The sequence below is a fragment of the Brachyhypopomus gauderio genome, chromosome 14 (assembly GCF_052324685.1).
Source record: "Brachyhypopomus gauderio isolate BG-103 chromosome 14, BGAUD_0.2, whole genome shotgun sequence".
Classification (NCBI taxonomy): Eukaryota; Metazoa; Chordata; class Actinopteri; order Gymnotiformes; family Hypopomidae; genus Brachyhypopomus; species Brachyhypopomus gauderio.
The window spans coordinates 9,988,313-10,007,660 of NC_135224.1; the positions used below are offsets into that span (position 1 = coordinate 9,988,313).

Sequence of the window (19,348 nt, forward strand, 5' to 3'; positions counted from 1 at the left end):
AGAGAGAGAGAGAGTAACATTAAGTTTTCAGCCCCTGATAAGGTCTGTAGCAACATGCTACCAATATGAGGATTAGTATTGATCATGTGGCCAATTGGTATTGTTTATAATGTTAAAATGCTTTTAACTAAATGTCAAAATAATAAGGATAAGAGGCAAAAGAGGAACATAAATACAGACTGCAAACCTACAGAATTCATATTTAACTAGCTTTCTATAACCACTGGGGGCAGCATGGTGCAGTAGTAGCAGTGGCTGATCACATGTTCATCGTCTTCAATTATAATAATAATAAAAAATAAAGAACAATGGTAAAACTCTCCCCAGAACTCCGCAAAATTCGTTAAACAATCATAAACCATCTGATTTATTTTGTCAGAAAAAAAGTAAAAACAATTCTACTAGTAATAATAATACAATTTCTTCAAAGATTTGCACCCTTCACAGGAACGCCTATTAATATTCCCACTGAGAAGGTGAAGTCATACCTAGAAGACATATTATACCCAAAATGCATGCCAGCATATGTGTTGTCACCGCTATATTTAACTGTATACAGCCCAACCTTACTCCACCCCTTCATGCCCACATGGCTGGAGCCTTTTGCTCCACACAAGATCTGGGGCCAGCACAGGTCATGTTACCCCATCTGGTTCTCACGCCTCTGCCTTAAGGGATACAGGTACAACCATCGCATGCTGCCCGAGACACCCATAAACACCTTCAAAGCACAGGTAAGAATCCCCTACATGTATACACATTTGGCCTTACAGTGATCATCTGTTGTCCACACATAGTACTGGGATAGAGCAAAGGTATGCTACTGTATTCCAGTATAAATCTCCCTTAATCTTCATCATCAAGACACAGGTGACGTATGCATTTTATTCGCCCTATTCATCAGAGTGCGGTTACATTGTTTCTCTGCTTTTTGCTACGTTTGCTGACATTTTTCTGTAACTTTGATAAATTCGTTGTAGCGTCTTGCTCGTGCATGTGGTTTTGGTACAGTTAAAAAGCTCGTTTAACATTTCCTCAACTTAAAAAAAGCACATAGATTCTGCTTAGACTTCATTGTTGATAATGCTACTTCACAAAAAAATATTATTCCTGGCATTTTTCTGTGAAAACAACATTTCCCCAGTGGTGTTGATTTCTTGACCTTTGTGGTTCTCTCTGCAAAACGTTCAAGGACTCCATGAACAGGAACATGTGCCTAAGGGAGACCTGGTCACTAATACACATGAACCCACACTATTACCATGGTTTGCTGTACCACGTAGTCTTACCTGTCTCATGTAACATCAGACATTTGCTTTGGCCACACTGTTCCAGTCAAAGATTGTTTAGACATTTAAGCTGCCTAGACTCTCTGTAGGATGGTTTGTACATGAAAATGTATGGCGCACATGGGAACTGCATTTAACTGTCAAGGGTTATTTAAGGGATGTGCAATTTTCTTCCTCCAACAGGTACTAAATAAATGTAATAAATTTTAGCTGCAGAACACCATGTGCAAATGTATAACTGGGAGCTGGTTCCAGATTAGCTGCAGGCGGAGTTCTCGGGGTCGGTGCACGCAGTGTGAACGAGTGGCACTTCTTCTGCTGTCCACAGCACCATGTCGCAGTTCACCTTCCTGACGGAGAGGGAGAGGAAGATTCAGGCGGCCGCTATTTGCAGAGAAGTTAACGCCACTGTTGGTACGATGAGGTCCCCGGCCCTTTTGTCTGCTGTGAACAACAAACTGAGGACGTGTTGCATAAATTAAGCCATTTGCTTTTGCTTTCCCTCGAATGGATGGCAGTGCATGGCACTGTTTGGTCTGCTGCACTCTACGGAGGCTAGATGTATTACACAGTGCTCCAGTTCCAGATATTGCATGCCATCAACCACTCTGCCGTTGTCTGAATGAAGTTGAGATGGACACTTGAGATAGAAATAAAGGAAGCTATGACTAACCAAGCCAATCCCATTTAAAAACATGCAGAAACTGTCTAAATATAGTAAAAATAGGATATTACATGCTATATGGACTAGTGCCTTTATTGTTAATTGTCCATAATTCCAGAACATAATATTATATGATAATATATAATATTAAATTAGCTAGTTCTTCATGCACTTGTATGTGCACTGCATACGAACACACACCACAACACTCTTAGTGAGAGAGCCCTTCAGCTTGGAAGGTTTATTTTTGTAACTGCTCCTCTGCCCCACCCTGGCTGAGCTGTAAATAAGGCAGACATTTTAGTACTGTAAGTAACTAATCCTTTTGTAGTTGTCTGAAATGCTATTCCGGGTGAGCACGGACAAGTGCCCGGGGTGTGATCGGATGAAGATTCTTAACAGCTGTGGAAGTGTGCTGGTGAGATATCGTTGCAACCTTGATAGAGCCCTTCCATCTCCGTGCTTAGCCAGCAATAGAGCATTCGGTTCGAGCTGGCCAAATGAGGCCAGGGTCTCAACAAATGGCTGATCTCCAAATTCACTGGCACGAGCTGTGACCGAACCCGTGACAGAGCACAGGTCAAAGGTAGTCACGCCTGAGTGAATGATTTATGTCAATATGTGCAATGTTAATTCCACAGGAAAGGAAGCTGGGGTTATGGCAACATTTTTGATAAATATTAGAACTGAAAATATTGTGGAAAAATGCATAAAGAGATGCATTTCTGTGAAATGTCCAGCACTGTGCTCAAACTTTCAATATATTAAATATAAATTTCCAGTATCAATATATGTGATACTTTTATTTCAAGACATTTATCTACTGTAATTATCTCAACCACTTGCAAATCAAACTCATTCATACTTTTGAGAGGTATTTTTGAAGCTTTCACCAACTGCTCATGTTGCATGAAGCAGTATATTTTTGGTGTAATCCTAACCTTTGCTGAGAAGAATGCACCCGATTCTGAGCCAAACTGCTTTATTAATACAGCCTGGTGGGAACAATCTTTGCTTTGAGTTTTGAACACCATTTTTATTCAGCTTGTAATCGCTACCATTAACAATGGCAGCTCAGGCACTGAATACAGTACAAATACAGTATACTGAATACAGTATAGTACAAGTCATTTTATTTTGTAAAAAGTTATGGCCATTCCGCTTGTGTTATTGTTTTAAGTAATCATGTTCCATTTTATGGACAAGAGGATAAAGTGTGACCGACAATTCGACATTCGCCATTGTTTTGGTGTGAAGAATGTTTTGCACGAAGACAGTCGTCGGATGACTAGTGTTTTTATGGGAAACCACTCACTCTGTCTATGATTTGTTGACCCCTGCAGAGGCGGAGGTAGACCTGGGGCGAAAGATAAGCGCTCCGAAGGACATCATGCTCGACGAGCTCTCCTTAGCTTCCAACAGGGGCTCCCGCCTTTTCAAGATGCGTCAGAGGCGCTCTGAGAAATACACCTTCGAGAGCATCCAGAATGAAGTTAACACTCAGATCAATGTAGGTATTACCACGTGTTGTGGAGAAATACACCTTCGAGAGCATCCAGAATGAAGTTAACACTCAGATCAATGTAGGTATTACCACGTGTTGTGGTAACACAGCAACCAAATTTAAATAAACCTAATTTAGACAAATTTACAGTGGAAAAGCAGTTGTGTATCTTACACAGTGTGCTGTGATGCTAATGGCTAAATGAATTCACGTGCTTTGAGGACTTTCCCCCCCCGTGACTATCCTCTCATTTTCTTTCTTCTTCTTGGTAGAAACTTGTGATTCCTCCAATTTCTGGTATTGAAACCACGGATCTGGAAAGCAGTGTAGAAGTGAACCAGGCACCAAACACAACTCATCCAAACACATCCGACCCATCTGCCTTGCCCAACCCTGACTGCATAGCACCAGGTCAGTGATCGTTCCAGTACACAGACCTTATAAGCCTAGTGATCGAAGCACATTCCAATCCAGAGTAAGGTATTTCAGACAACCTCATGGGGAATTCAATACATTTGTATTAGGATATTTGCATGCGTGCTATAGTAATCTCTGTTTTTGTTGGTCCCTCTGTGAACATTCCTGTATAATTACCCGGTCTCCCTGCAGGAAGCTTGTTGGGCATTTCCTGTGTCTTCTTTATGCTGCCTCTGTGTTACAGTCGTGTATGATAGCATCTCTAACAGATTCTATCCGTCCTTTCCATGGCCTGATCTGGCCTTGAGTATGCATATTCTCTCTCTCTCTCTCTCTCTCTCTCTCTCTCTCTCTCTCTCTCTCTCTCTCTCTCTCTCCCTCTCTTTCTCCCTCTCTCTGAAACGATGGGTGCACTTTAGGAAAGCACACTGCTACTTTCATAAGTTATACAGAGCCATTGATGTTCTAGGAAGTGGTTTGGCCATTGCAGCAGTATCACCTAAGATGACTGGAAGGTTGATCATTGCAGAGTTCTGGTACTGGAACAGGGAGTGCAGAAAATGTGGCAATGCAATAATTAATTACAATTTTTATGGAATGATTTAGGGTGGAACACTGAAACTCTTCAAAACTTGCATCAGATACCTTCCAGTGTGCAGATACATGTGGATAGACAATGCACAGACATGGCTGTTTTAGGCAGGGCAAAAATAAATCAAGCTAGTTATCAGAAAACAAAATCTCCAACATGATCTATTAAAATAAACTTTGCTACATCTGGTTAGGTATGTTTTGCGTGAGCTGCAGGGAAGCATCTATTTATTTCACCAATCCCTGGGTCCTCTTTACAGTCTCTCTGGAGTCCCATACATACACCTCGTAATGTACCGTTCTGTGAACACGGATGGGTTAAATAATTTTTTTGCGGCCCAATGCCTTTCTGTAGATGGTCTTGGGCTTGGGATTTCTTCCTCGGGGCTAATAAACTAAGGAAGGTGATTGTCCACAGCATGAGGGTGATATGTGACAGAACACCCTCCTTATATAACCGTTGCTTTTGGGCTTGCTGGCTCCTGGTGCTGGCAGAGATTTGAGCGACGCTCTACCGGATGAGTGGCCCTGCTTTATCCCACCGAGTGTAAAGACAAGTGAAAATCGTCTCATGAACTTTACAAGATTTATTTTTTACACACTTGACACTATTGCCAGTTTACAGCATAGGTAGCAATTAAATGGTGTTGTTGAAAGATACCATTCTGGATCTTAACATATTTATGCAGATAATATCAAGGGAAGTGAGGGGTTGTGTGCTGTGGTGACTTGAGACCAGAGAAGCAAGCACAAGTGACATATATATATATATATATATATATGTATGTGTATTTCACCATACACACACACACACACACACACACACACTCACACACCGATTGGACTCTGATGGACTGAGGTCAATGCTGTCATTCCTGTTGGAGTTAGCTTAAAGGCCATCATACCCATAGCCCTTATCAAAACTGTCACTACCTTAATATTAACATTCCACATTCTCTCTATTTTCATTTTTACTCTCTGGAATTTCCTAATATTTTAGTCAATATATGAAATATGCTCATGTATCTAGGTAGAGAAAAAAAACAAAGCAAACACAATATAAATCTCCCCCAACCCAACTGCCCCACCGTAGCATAACATTCCAACTCACTGCTTATACAGTGAGGAAAGGGGGGTTAGGTTTGGTGTATTCAAAAAACAAATAAATACCTGAGAAACTTTGCACGTTCCAAAAACAGTAACCATGGTAACATCACTTGACTCATGGACATTTTGTTCTGGATTTTAAGTTTGTTTTGGGGGCAGGACTAGCCCATATGTAACAAGTTCCACTGAACACCTTTCATCTAATACAGTACATCAAACAGCTGGTATTAATTTTGTGCAGTGAGTGAAGTATACTCACTGAATGATATTAAATTAGATGAACTTATGACAGCTCTTGTAGGATTTATCATGCTTCATGTTGGATTGATTATCATGACGGAGACCGTCACTTAGGTTGGTCCAATGGGAGCTCTGGCTGCTATTCCAGAGAGGCGAATCTTTGGCTCGGTGGTCAAAGCTCCTACTTACCTCCGTTTGGACATGAGTTCACGTCCTGGGTAGGGTTGCTACGGTCTGCCTCTGTCACACATGGTGTTAGAAGTGGGAATGCAGTGAGGCCATTGGCAGCGTGGCCTATGAACCCAGCCCTACTGTGAGGGGATGTGAAGTGCAGTGTGAAATCTTCTGATGAGGACTGTGGACACGGCCCTGATGGAAAGGGCAGTCGTGTGTCTTTTTCCCAATTTCACTCTAGCAGTGGAAACAGGACCACCTTGGAATTAAGATATAAACATATACAGATATAGACGTGAAACCAGAGCATTACATCTGGCTTGAATTTTATTATATCATTTTGGGGGTGAGAGGAGAGGCAGTAACCACCTTTGATATGTTCTAATGTAATGCCAGACTTGCAGGGAGGAGTAGCCTGTGCTACAGTATGAAGGACCTTCATATGCTGTGCTATCCCAATTCTTGGGACTGATGGTAAGGATGAGTTGTTATAAAATGTCAATGGGCCATATAATGTTTATATACAGTTGTGTTTCCTGATATCTATACAGATAAATCTAATAAATGGAATGAAAGTTATTTTCTATATATGACTTAGAAGGGCACAGACGTAATTTGGGGGGGTTTAACCCAGTTTTTACGGTTAAAACCAAATATTTAAATAGCGACTAATCCATTTCCCCCCCACTTTTTATTACAAAATTACGTCCATGCAGAAGGGTAAATGGTATGATCAATGAAGGAGCACCGTGTGGAATATCTGCCTACAGGAATTGATGGAAATTTTTAATTGTCCAAACCCCCACCTTCCCTCCCCCCCTTCCCGCCCCACCAGGTGTTTTTATTCATTTTTTCCCCTTGGGATATGTACAGTAACTTATGAAACTGTATGAATTTGAAAATAAACACCTTGAGCTATTTGATAATTGGATAATTAGTCAGCTGTAATGAGACGGTTGATCTGGAGATTCTTATTTTCAAATTTGCCATGCTAGTATTTTTCGTGTTTTATTCCAGTGTCCATAGTAGCATTGCTTGGTTCTAAGAAGAGCATTTTCTAACCTGTGTATCATAATCTAATTTAGATATTGTTCATTTTTCCACAACAGGATCTTTGGTATTTAAAGCCAAGTATTTTGTCTAATGACTTAATTGCAAATGATCAGAGAGCATTATTGCTAAATATTCATGATTTAACCAAATAAATCCCTTCTCTTGTGAATAAGAATGAAATAAATTCTTTATAAGCTTTTATGAACATAAGAGTAAAAAAAGAACTCATTTTTAGAGCTCTCCATATAACAACCAACAGCAATTCTGCCAAGTTTTATGACCACTGATGTCAGAGTCAGAGTCACTGGTCGGGAGGATGGCCTATCTACCTTGTACAGAACAAGGTTAAGATCACCCCGTATGATCCAATATATTGGTGAAAAAGGTATTTTTTTAATGAGTTGTTGTGACTGGGTCCACATACATTCACTACCATCACCCTTTCAGATTACCATTCCTCTTTCACTACCCATTTAATTGACATAACACCCTACATTTCTAGGTGAAAGTACTCTAGCAGAGAGCGTACTCTTCCACTGTACCACGAATTGAGCTTATGAGCTTTTTCAGAAATCGTAAAAACTTTATTTCTTTGAAAAATATTGTTGTCCGAGTCAAATTTCAAAACAAGTACCTATATACAGCTTGACCCGACACTGCCAGACGCCTGCGTGGTAATGCTGATTCTCATGTCTTGCCATCCATGTGATATGAAGAATGATCTTCCTGGGCACATCTTGAGAGCAGAGGCAGCTGAGGGGAGTGATGCTTGGTTAGTAAGGCTGGACGGGCATGGACGCCAGATACTCTGTGGTCACGGACCTGTTTTTGAAGAGATTCAAGACTTCTTGTAGAGTGCTGTGGACATGTTACAGAAGATCTTGATGTTTGAAGATCTTGAAGTTTTTTCCTCTCTCGTGCAGCATCAATTACTCTGTGCCCTTGTAGCAAAGCAGTCGGATTACGTACAACAGCCCACGACTTCTTATTTTCTGCTGGCCATTGCTGAAGTGTGCAGTGTGCTAGCTCTATTTCAAACAGTAGATTTTGTTGTATGCCAAGGATTTTAGGTAGACACTTTTCCATGAAGGAGAGTGCATCCTTCCCCTCAACTCCCTCAGGGAAGCCAGACATAGGTTTTCTTGCATATAATGATTTTCCAGGCCGTCAACTTATTCTTTCAGCATGTTCATGTCATTCTCCATAGTTACCTCTTGTAATGTTCATAATGACTTTGCAAAGAGCCACAATGGAGGATGAAATCTTTGTGGTTTTCGACCTCGCCATAAAACATCGACTTAGTTTTTAGCAGTCGTTGAGAACTTTCTCTGCAGATCTCTTTATTTCATTCAGGCAACCACATAGCCTTTCCTAAAACATCCTTCCATCTCTGTGTAAAACCACCCTGGCTGGAGAGCCTGGAGGATGTGGTTATTACTACTGCTGAAATAATTACTTTGGAGGATATTTCTCTTTATTGATTCTTAAATGATGCCCGATGGTGTGTCCCCCCCCCCCCCCCCCCCCCAACAGTAGCCTCCATTGGATGACGGTGGCATTACACATGGCTTTTGTTTATGTTTTCCTCTTTTGTTGCACATGGTCTTTGTTTTGAGTTCATGCTCCGCCTCCCTCAGATGATGCGTGTTGTGTCTCATTCGCCACACCTCCTGCCGGTTGTCTTGGTATTATGTTGTGCTGCTTATAAGCCTGTTTTATTTCAGTTTGTCAGTCATTGTATGGTACTTTGTCTTTCTTTTGTTTCCATGAGTGCACATTTACACTCAGTTTCATTTTATTAACTCTTTTCATGAAGTTGGTGTTTGTGTCCTACTTTTTTTCCTGCACATTTTACGCCCGTGACAGAACTTTACGAAACGAAAAATTTTGTATCTTGTTTCTGCAACAATCAGGATTAGCCATGGACATTTTTTCACATCATTGTCTCTTGCTGCCATAATCAGATGCCCTGAGAGACCCACATCTATTACCACTGTTGTATTGGATCTTATCTGCAATCAGTATGTCTGGTTGGTTTCTCATTACTTGCTTGTCTGCATCTGGAAGTTTCACAGGATCTAAGCTTTCATTAATCTCTGTATTTCCTCCCATGTGTCTCGTCCCATGTGGACATGGGGCGTGTCCAGCTCATATGCCTTGCATATATTTCTGTTTATGATCCCTGTCACTTAGTCACTTAGTTCCTCTCACTTATATGCACTTCCTGCCAGCATATTGTACCCTTCTGCTAGGTACCTTTGCACAGACTGCATCTTGGGTTTTGTCTGATGTAATGTAGCTCTGCTTCGATTGACTTAGTGCTCAGTGCTTTTATATAATATATATGTCAGTTGGTAATTATTGTTAATACATTTGGATTGTTAAAGTCTGTGAGAATTTAATTTTCAGTGAAATTAGTGATAAAGAAAAATCCAAGCTAGAACGAGATCTTAGATAAAAGTAAACCTTGTTTTCAGAGAAGGCATTGTTTTTTTTTTTTTTTTAAAGAAGCCAGCAGCCGTGGAGTATTATTCTTTTCCCACGATAGTGCAGTACGGAATGTGTCTCCTTGACCTGTGGCGGTCCGCACTATGCCTCCACGGGCTCGTTTCTCATGTCAGCTGTCCTGGGCAGAACCGGTCCTGAACAGACTCTCCCTCTTTCACGTATGAGGTCCTTTAGACCATCTTTCTTCAAAATGTTCAATTTACTGTCTGCCATTTCTTCTCACAAAACCCATGACAAGGCCAATAGGCTATTTCACCCCAAATAAAATCTCATCTGCCTAATGCAGCACTTTCCACTGAACCCACAAGGTACACGGGAGTATTCTGATAACGTCTCGTTTTTAGGTTATGGAGGTCCGTTGAAGGAGATGCCAACAGAGAAGTTCAACTGCACAGCCGTACCCAAGTCTTACCATTCACCTTGGGAGCAGGCCCTAATTGGCGACCCTGCTCTAGCCGAAACACTGCTTGTGCAAATGCCTGAACTGGAGACCAGATCTGAAAAACCGGAGTACAAGAGCTTCAACCGGTGAGCACGCTAGCCATAAAGAACGCTCAAAACCCAGCTGTCGTATTCTAGTGAAATATAGTCCCATCAGCAGTCTTTGTCTCCTCAGAAGGATATTGCTGAATCTTGAAGTCCTGCCTTACGGGGAAAGTAGGCCATATTTTTTAGGCAAAAAGATGCAGCTCAGCAATATATGAAGTGTTTTGGAGTTTGAAATACTGAGCAATAGGTGAGAGTTTAGCTTCAGATTAACCATGCTTGCATTTACAAGGGCTGAAAGGTTTAGGGTGGGCTATTTTTTTAAGGGGGAATCCAAATTGTAGCAGTTGTATCTTCTGGAAGTTATTTCTTAGAGCATAAGCCTTAACATCTAACCTTTCAATTGACTCCTAGGGTGGCCACTCCGTTTGGCGGCTTTGACAAAGCACCTAGAGTCTCCGTTAAGTCTGTCGAGGAGGACCTTGTCCCAAGTGGCCCCAGTCTTCCACCTCCAGCACTTCCGGTTGACCATGTGCCCACACGACCCTCCTTCAACAGGACAGCACTGGGGTGGGTGTCAGAAAGGGTCCCTCTGGTCCCTCCCACTGTCAACCTGGAACCCATATCATCCATGGTGTCCACATTTATCCCTGAATCTGATGAGCTCTGAGCTTTTATTATTTTTTTGCTGATGTATGGAATGTGCATGTGAGGCTGTTTCCACAGTAATTCAGGATGCACTATCCAAAAATGCCCATGTGCATGAAGGACTAGAGAACGTGTATGACTCTTACCTCACTTCCTGATCACAACATGCAGACAATAACATCAATCCATAGGTGTAGGTACTTTTTGTAATCTTAAAGAAAGTTATATATGCATAGTACCATTAAAGTGTGTAATTACATACCTGAGTAACATATGATCTATGATATATGTATCATAAAAAAGATTCCCGAAGACGTCCTCACATATATAGATCTACAGCCTTTGAATGTGCTGCCTTTAATTTTACACCCCATGCACACATGTAAATAAACAAGTTTAACAAGCTGGGATAAATAATCATTATTTATACACCGCAAAAAGACAAAAATAAATGACTAAAGGATGTAGAAAGCCACTTCCTGTTTTTGTTTGTTTCTTTCTTTGTGTGTTTATAGTTTTTCTTTCCAGTAGTTCAGTTGGTTTAACTGCGGACACGATGTCTCAGACCCTGATAAGTCATGCAGCCCAGGCCGGCGTGTTCTGTGTGTTCATGTTCCGCGTCACCACGCGTGTTCAGCACTCTCAAGGTTACAGTCTCCAGGCCTGACAAATCAAATCTGTTATATGAACGGAGCAGGGATGAGTGATGAGCCTCTTGCCTTTTGGCAATGCTGCTTGTCACTTGCATTCCATCAGGCGGGCATTGACGGCCCCAGTGAGTGGCCCTCACAGCCCGCTTCCAACTTAACGCTCGCCGACGCCGTGGCCGACTCAGCAAGCTCGTCATTGTCATAGAGACGGGCGACGGGACTGTCATGGAGACGGGAGGTATCAACAGCCACTTCTGCTGCAACAACCACAGCTTTGCGATTGTTTTGTTCCAACATTATAGCTATGTTCTATAATGTTTGAAAAGAATTTGAATTGTAATGAGGCTTGCAATGCCAGCTCTATGTCCATATTATATGGTAATCTATGTCATTTTAATCTAAGATTTCTCGTTTGTTTTTAGGTGTTGAATCCTTCTAATAGAATAATTATAGTCATATGTATTTTCTGATGTATATTTCCCTAGGATTGATGTCTAATTTCTAATCTAATTACAATGGATGCCATACTTATACTCTGTTCTATGTACAGAGTACAGTATAGTACAGTATACTCTGTTCTCAAGAATCAAAGTACCTTCATACCAATTTAAAGCTCTTTTTCATTTGACAATAAGCTTGTATTTGCAGCAAAGCCATTTGGGCTTGAAAAATGGTGACTTTCTTTACAAGTGTTCACATTATTCAATATGGAACCGGAGTTGGTTTATTCTGTGGGTAGAGAGACAGCTGCTGGATATAAGCCAACCAATTAGCGCAAGACTGCCAGCTCAGACGAAAACCTGCTGATCGTCAATTGACTGCTTTCTGTGTTTTTGGTGTCTTTGCATCAGAAAAAAGTAGATTGCAGATTCATGTGGCTAGATAATAAAAGCTAGATAATAAATGATGTTTCTGGCCTACAGTGTGGTCCATGCAAACCAGACCGCCTCACACAACACACCGTAATGCACAAGTGAAAAGATGCTGAGGTAGACAGTTTGGTTTGTCAACCAAAGGTTATAAATCCTAGTCCTGGGAAGCCCATAGTGCATATTGTTGTATGCCTTGGGAATCACTTGATGAGTCACATTTGATAAGTTATATCAGAGAAAATGCAGTTAACCATAATGGAGTAACAATTTTTAGAAAGCAGTGGTACCATTACTGGTCCAGTACAAATTATTATAGTGTTACTACCAGCTGTTTGAATCCTTTTAGGAATTATTGGAGCTAAACACCTTTAGAGGATATGTCTCAGTTAGAGGATATTTATCAAGGGCAGGATTTCACTCCCACAGTATGAAAAGGAAATATTTTTACGTCTACTTTAATCTTTTAATACCACCTCGTTCTCATAAAGATGTGCTTTGGCAAACAAGCAAGCTGTGATAACTGCATACTCATGGTGGTCTAATGTGCCGATTTAGGAATCCTCTGTTTGGTCTGTTTGACTCCAGGTCTCAACAGTTATTTGATCATTCACAAACTGTTCTGAATATGAACATCTGTACATGGACATCTCAACATTAACATCTGAACATGGACAGCGTGTGCCTCTACCTCACCCTTAAACACAATATTAGTCTTTTAATGTGGGTTATGCCAAAGAAATTACACCACGGTATGTAATTTTACTACTATGCGTGCTTTCAGCGTATTGTACACAACAACACAACATGTGGCACATATACATAGATTTGATTACACTTTCCATTATCATGTCTAAATATGCTAATCTTGCATATGTTAATTTCCCTTATTTATACTGTGACTCCCAGCCTGCTGTTCCTGAGTGCCTTCCTTTCCAGTTAATATGTAATTCAAAGGAGCAGCAGGACTTTTGTTCTTTGTAATGAACCATGCACTTTAAGAATTAATAGCCCAAGGGTGACTGGTCTTCAGTTGGATTCTGAATAGCCACAGCAGGTGGTCAGACACATGAGAACCAGGAGACTCCAGACAGACTTACACCATGTTACACCATGTTACACCACGTTACACCATGCATCATTAATTGGATTGAGCTAAAGCAAAAATATCTATGGTGGGCAAGGTGGTGTCGTATGGCTGTGAAAATTGGCAGCAAGATATAGGTTATCAGAGTCATGTGAGCAGTTTTAACACTTTTGAAGCATTTTTGTTCTGAAGCTTCCTAACTTGGCACGTACCTAGTATGACCAGGTCAAAAAAAATTGAAAATGTAAATTCTTTTTAACATTCTACGTGATTTCTGATTAATTATTAGCAAAAGTTAATCAAATAATAATGGACCAGCAACAGCTATTTGCTATTTAACTACAATAAGCATGAGGAAATGCAGATGTATTTGATGTTTGTTTAATCTTACTAGAGAGCAGTACTTGCTTCCTGCTGTGGTACTGAAGATGGAAAAAAATAGGATTCAGATTTGGCTCTGAGTCCCAATCAGGGTCCTTCCATCCTGGATAAATTGAAATAGTACCCTCAAGAGATCAATTCTAGCCTGCTCAGTCACAACCAACAAGATCATAACTTGCCCTCAAGAGACCAGTGGGGTCGATGCAGCCTGTGTACATCGGTTTTACTTGCATGAGCTGCCAAAAAATTATAGATACCTTTTCATGCCTTAAAGATGTATGTATATATAAAATAATAATGTTCTAATAATGCGTATATATATATTATATATATAACCAAAGCATTATGTTGAAAGACTGTCTCCTAGTTTTAATCAATGTTGCATCAATGGATAAATTTTATTTGTATCTTATCCTAAATGTCAGAGCCTGCTGGTCTGGCCCAACTGCCAGTATCAGTGAAAGCATTTGCTGCCACGGCTACAGCAAACATGCAGAGAAAATACATCACTGTCACTTCTTACCAATGTTCCCCAGTGAATGTAACCCCAGACCAAAACTAAGACATTTACACAAAAGATGTGCTGTTAGGGAATAGAGCTTCAAAAACTCTGTAGAGGAAGAGTAAGTCTATGAGCAATTAATTACTATCATCTCTTTTGAACCGATTACCCAGTGGTGTAGCCAAAATAATAACAATATTATTAATAACAATGATAAAATGTGTTATTTACTGCACAACACCAATTTCTTGCAACATATGTCCTTGCAACATGTTTTTTCAGCAACATTACACCTGAGAAGTACAGGTAGATTCTGCTGGAAAAGAAACCTGTGGTATAGTCCATATTCCAGCAGAGCAGACAATCAGGCCTCTCTCGTCTTACTCATGTGCTTCTCAGCTTTTAGCACTCAAAACATCTAACTCTGAAAAAGGAAAACATACTGATTACATAACTTCGTTTTTGAAACCTGCCGTTCTAGTCTGGGAGCATGCATGTTTGAGCCTCTGCGTGAGCCTGCTCATACCAGTACCTATATGTGTGCAGTGCTAGTTAGCTAGTGGAATAATTAAAGGATTCTTTTAGAACACCTCCCAAAGATTTGCAATTAAGCAAATTTGTCACTTATCACTTGTATAATCTTGTACACCTCAGGGTGTCTACAGTCAGAGTTCATCATATTTAGAGAAAGCGTAGTGAAGCCTGCATATCCAGTAGTTTACAAGAAAAGGGTTGGAACACCTCTTACCTTGAATACCGCATTTAATAATGTTTTTAATCAACGTACAATGGATAATGTGCAGACACAACCTCGGTCCTGAACCATTTGTCATACATATGACTTTATAAGTGCACATATGAACTTACAATCATATTCTCAAAGCAAACCAGGCTCTCTGTCTTCCCCTGACTGTCTCTCAATCACAAACACACACGGTAATGCTCAAACATTTGACCCATGACATAGCAAACATGCAGAAAAGCTGTTAAATACTAGGGGAGGAAGTATTATGTACTCCACTGGGACAGTGTCTGCAGAGTGAAAACGCATTGTCCCCGCAACTGGTGGCTCAAGTACTTCCTGGGGAAAGGCCTGGTCCATTCAGATAGCCTGTAACCTCTCGGTGAACACACTTCATTACTCGGTCTTATTACTATTTCCTTTAAATTCGAACACCTTATAAGGACATACATATTGTACAGATAGGAACCCCTGCCTTAGTGTGAAAGTTATCAGTCCAAGGTCTGTCTGTGTAATAGAATGAGTGTATATGTGATTCTCTGTAATAATTTTTGACTATTTGATTATTTTGACTTATAGAGAGGAATGACTGATTAACCACTAAACAAATGTTATTCTATTCAAAATCAATTTCTCAAATTCAATTTTGTGTATTTTGTCAGGGAAACATTATTTTTTATCTTATACCTTATATTTGTTTCTTATATATTTATTATGTTATATATCTGATTATTTTATATATGTTATCTTGATCATAAGAACATAATATTGAAAATTAGCCTCATCATAACTTTCATTTCATTTAAACTTCTGAAGCATTTTTTAACAAAAGTGGACCAAACTGTTACCTTCAGATAAATCGGAATCAAGCACACACACACACACACGCACACACACACACACACACACACACACACACACACACACACACACGCACACACACACACACACACACACACACACACACACACACACACACACACACGACAAGAGTCAAGTTACAATAACAAGGAACAGGAACAGACAGCGAACAAAAAGACGTAAAAGAAGTGCAACTCTTATTGTGTTAAAAGCCAACCAATAAAACAAACAGTCATGGTTTGGTGCTTTTAGGGAACTGGTCTTGTGACCGGAGGGTCGTGGGATTAGGTGCCTTGGCCAAGGCACCTAACCCCAACTGCTCCCCGGGCACCAGGCTAGGGCTGCCCACCACTCTGGGCACGTGTGCACCACAGTCCCCTAGAAATCACTAGTGTGTGTGTGTGTGTGTTCTAACTGCACAGATGGGTAAAAAGCGGAGGACAAATTTTGACTGCAGTGAAAAATCACAATTGACAAAATATGGCACAACGCCTTTTTTAAGGCTTAAAAACAAGTAACGTGTGGATTATCTTAATGTGTAGGGGGAGTTCCTTCCAAAATGTGGGTGATATCACAACAAACGCCTGATCACCTGTATGCTTCAGGTTAGCCTTAGGGACGATCAGTTAAAATGGTCAGCAGATCTAAGTGACCCGGAAGGAACGCAGTGGGTTAAAAGACCGGTCAGGTAGGTTAGAGCTGGGCCATTCAGGCATTGATAAACAAAAAATAAAAATTGAGTTTAATTCTACATAAAGGCAGCCAGTGAAATGATGCGAGTATTACCCTTATCTTTAAAAAAGGAATCCCCTTTTAGATGGAATGCTTTACTTCCATCTATTTGTGTACTAAGATTAGGCAGATGGCGTTAGACGGTTAGATGGGTAATGTTGGCAGTACTTCACATTATAGTGGGCGACAGATTTCTTATTTTTATTCATTTTTTAGAAGAGTGCAATTGATCATTTTTATAACATAGCAGTGTAAACCGTCACAGGACGACTGAGCAAACTTGGCGCATCAGTCAAACTCGTCAGGGACATCACTGGTGAACTAAACAACGCAACCTGCTGTTTATTACAGAAAAAAAGTAAAGTATAAAAACGAGTGGTCAGAAATGTTAAGACAATTCCACCACTGCATTCGTAATAATGTTGAGGTAGTCTTGCGGGCTCGTGCGTGAGCGCGCGCGCTAGACTGCAGTGAAACAGGGCGCCGTACACTAGGGGGCGGGGCTTGACCTCAGCGCTGAAACATCACTCATCCAGAAATTCAGGTGCCTGCAGTCAACTGGCTCACTACCGCCGCACATGAACACCCTCCATAGTGGTGGACACACTTGCTACCGGGGCGTTGGGACTCTGTAAGATAACATAGAGTTAGAAGAGGAGCAGTCACGTCGGAGAGGACTACGAGAAGTTTGCTACCTGAATAAGAAAAGACATTATCTTCTTGGTTATTACTTTTCTTACCTTAGTAGGTCACATCTTGAATAATGCGCTCTTATGGAGGTCCGTCTCTTCCGCCTGTGACAATTCAGCGTTTGACGCCAAACTCCAGTTGAGGAACAATGTGGATATTAGGGGATTTTCGCCGATAATTTTATTTGAAAGCAGGATACCTTATTGAAGATATACTCTTATAAAGTCTTCGCATGGTGAGTAATATATCCTGCGATGTCTGCTTTGTTTTGAGTAAACTTTCATCGCCATTTTTCATTCGCCAATGCGCATGTGACGGAAACCTACCTGATTCAGGTAAAGGCTTTCACAATCCCTGCCAATACTGCCACATATATGTTATTAAAATACAGGTAGCTATATTGTTTTTGTTTGTTCATTCTTCCTCAAATGCATGACCTCGACTACTTCGACTTTTATTCAAATCTAATATAGCTTATCTGAAAGGCAGTGATAATAGTTTACTCTCAAATGATATATTAAAAAGAACATATAAAAAGTTAGTGTCATGGCTCATATGTTTTGTCCAATATTTGCTTTTCTTGGTGTGTAGGCGTTTAACAAGGTGCATATTTCCATGTCTGAAACGAAAAACATTTAGTCTGGACTCTCTTAATTTTAATTCGTATATACACAGAAATCGTTATATATACTTCGCGTCCAAGAATTTCAAACGGCAGGTTCTTTTAAATTGTGGTTTTCCATCGGGTTGCAATGGCGCACTTGTTACACGTTTACATCGTCAAATTGTGTTTACACATTGGGCCTTAAGTAAATTATAAGGAGAGATGTTGGTACGCTTAGTCCCAAGTTAACAGAACACGATCTAACGTGTAGCGTTAGTAAGCACAGAATTTAGCAATATAAAAAATGGCTTTTTCTACTAAAAAGCAGATAGCTAGTTTGGTAGTGTACTTTCTGAACAGGGTATGTTATGACAATTAGGGTTTCTCGTCAAGTATCCATTTCCCCATGTGTTTTAAATGACAGATGACGCAGCAAAACACCTGTCTAAATTTCACTCTGTTGGTACAAGTAGCTTACAAGTCAGTTGTTTTATATAATTGAAAAATGCTTGATTTTCTTCATAAACTGCTGATTAAATATTTACACGTATAGATTGGGTAAAAATGAGAAGCATCAGTACTGACTTATACTTCAGATTTGCATGCACATACATGGGTTTATAGTGCATTTTATGCCAACTGCCACAGTTCACCCCCTCACTTACTAGCATGGGTCAGATCCTGGAAGAATAATTTTCAGTTAACCTTATTCCCCTCTCTTGCCATTTTCAATATTCGTGTCACTTCAAGTAAAGTCGTAATCATGGTTTATCGTTCCCGTAGACGGGTGTAGAGGAATATTTATATTACTAGAGCTATACGGAGTCGTAACTTTTCCACCTCAAACATGCCTGTTCCCTCGACATGCTGAGCTTTGCCCTGTGCTTACGGTACAGCGTAGGTGAAAATGTGAAGGCATGTTGAAAAACCGGCTGGTCCCTGCCACACCACCACTGGATGAGAAATTCTTCTGCTTTCTTCTTCTCAACCACAGCCATGTTTAGCTGTTCCGTAGTACTGATCTAGAGCAAAGAGAACACGTTAACCCACCCACCCCATCAAGAAACCGCACAATGACCATTTCCTAGTGGAAATGAATGAAATAGTTGAGGGAGGAGGAGGGGAGGTGGTTGAGGTGGGTGGGGTTTTTTTTTTTCGGTGGTGTGGAAAGTAGGATGATTGTACATGGGTGGTGTAGCTTTTGTTTTGAACTTGTTTACCAGTGACGGCATGCGCACGTGCAGTTTGAAAGTGTGTCTGTGTTAAAGTTATCAATGATTAATCTCCTGTAAGTTCTAGGTCTGGGAAGTGACAGAATATGGCATTTTCTCCTTTAATATGCAATGCCTATATTTATTTTGTGCCAAGTTGTATTTTTAATGTAAGAGGCGAAATTACATTAAGTGTAAACAAGTAATCAGCAATACCAGCTGTTTCACTCAGTTTACGCATATTGATGCAGTAACACTATGGATTAAATACCAACTCTTGCACAAGCAATGGCGTCAGTAAAATCTTTGCTAAACATAGTGTATTGTGTCATCATGAT

The 19,348-nt window shown here is 40.4% G+C and overlaps 2 protein-coding genes across 4 annotated transcripts in view; both read left to right on the top strand.

Moving 5' to 3' along the window:
• The first annotated feature begins 575 nt into the window (after nt 1-575).
• myoz2a (myozenin 2a) lies at nt 576-11,156 on the top strand. 2 transcript variants are annotated; one of them, XM_076973175.1, is made up of 7 exons: nt 576-734; nt 835-870; nt 1,618-1,703; nt 3,297-3,463; nt 3,730-3,868; nt 9,892-10,075; nt 10,448-11,156. In XM_076973175.1, the coding sequence occupies exons 3-7, from the start codon at nt 1,622-1,624 to the stop codon at nt 10,701-10,703; spliced, it is 828 nt and encodes a 275-aa protein (XP_076829290.1). In that variant the 5' UTR covers nt 576-734; nt 835-870; nt 1,618-1,621; the 3' UTR covers nt 10,704-11,156. The 2 variants fall into 2 exon arrangements, with proteins under 2 accessions (XP_076829290.1, XP_076829289.1); XM_076973174.1 differs by lacking the exon at nt 835-870.
• A 6,139-nt stretch (nt 11,157-17,295) lies between these two features.
• usp53a (ubiquitin specific peptidase 53a) overlaps nt 17,296-19,348 on the top strand; it is a 35,647-nt gene continuing 33,594 nt past the window's right edge. Inside the window, exon 1 of one of the 2 annotated variants that reach the window (XM_076971975.1) lies at nt 17,296-17,430. The gene's annotated coding sequence lies outside the window, so the exon portion shown is untranslated. Of the gene's footprint in view, nt 17,531-19,348 lie in introns of both variants that reach the window. The other variant, XM_076971976.1, reaches the window with a different exon arrangement.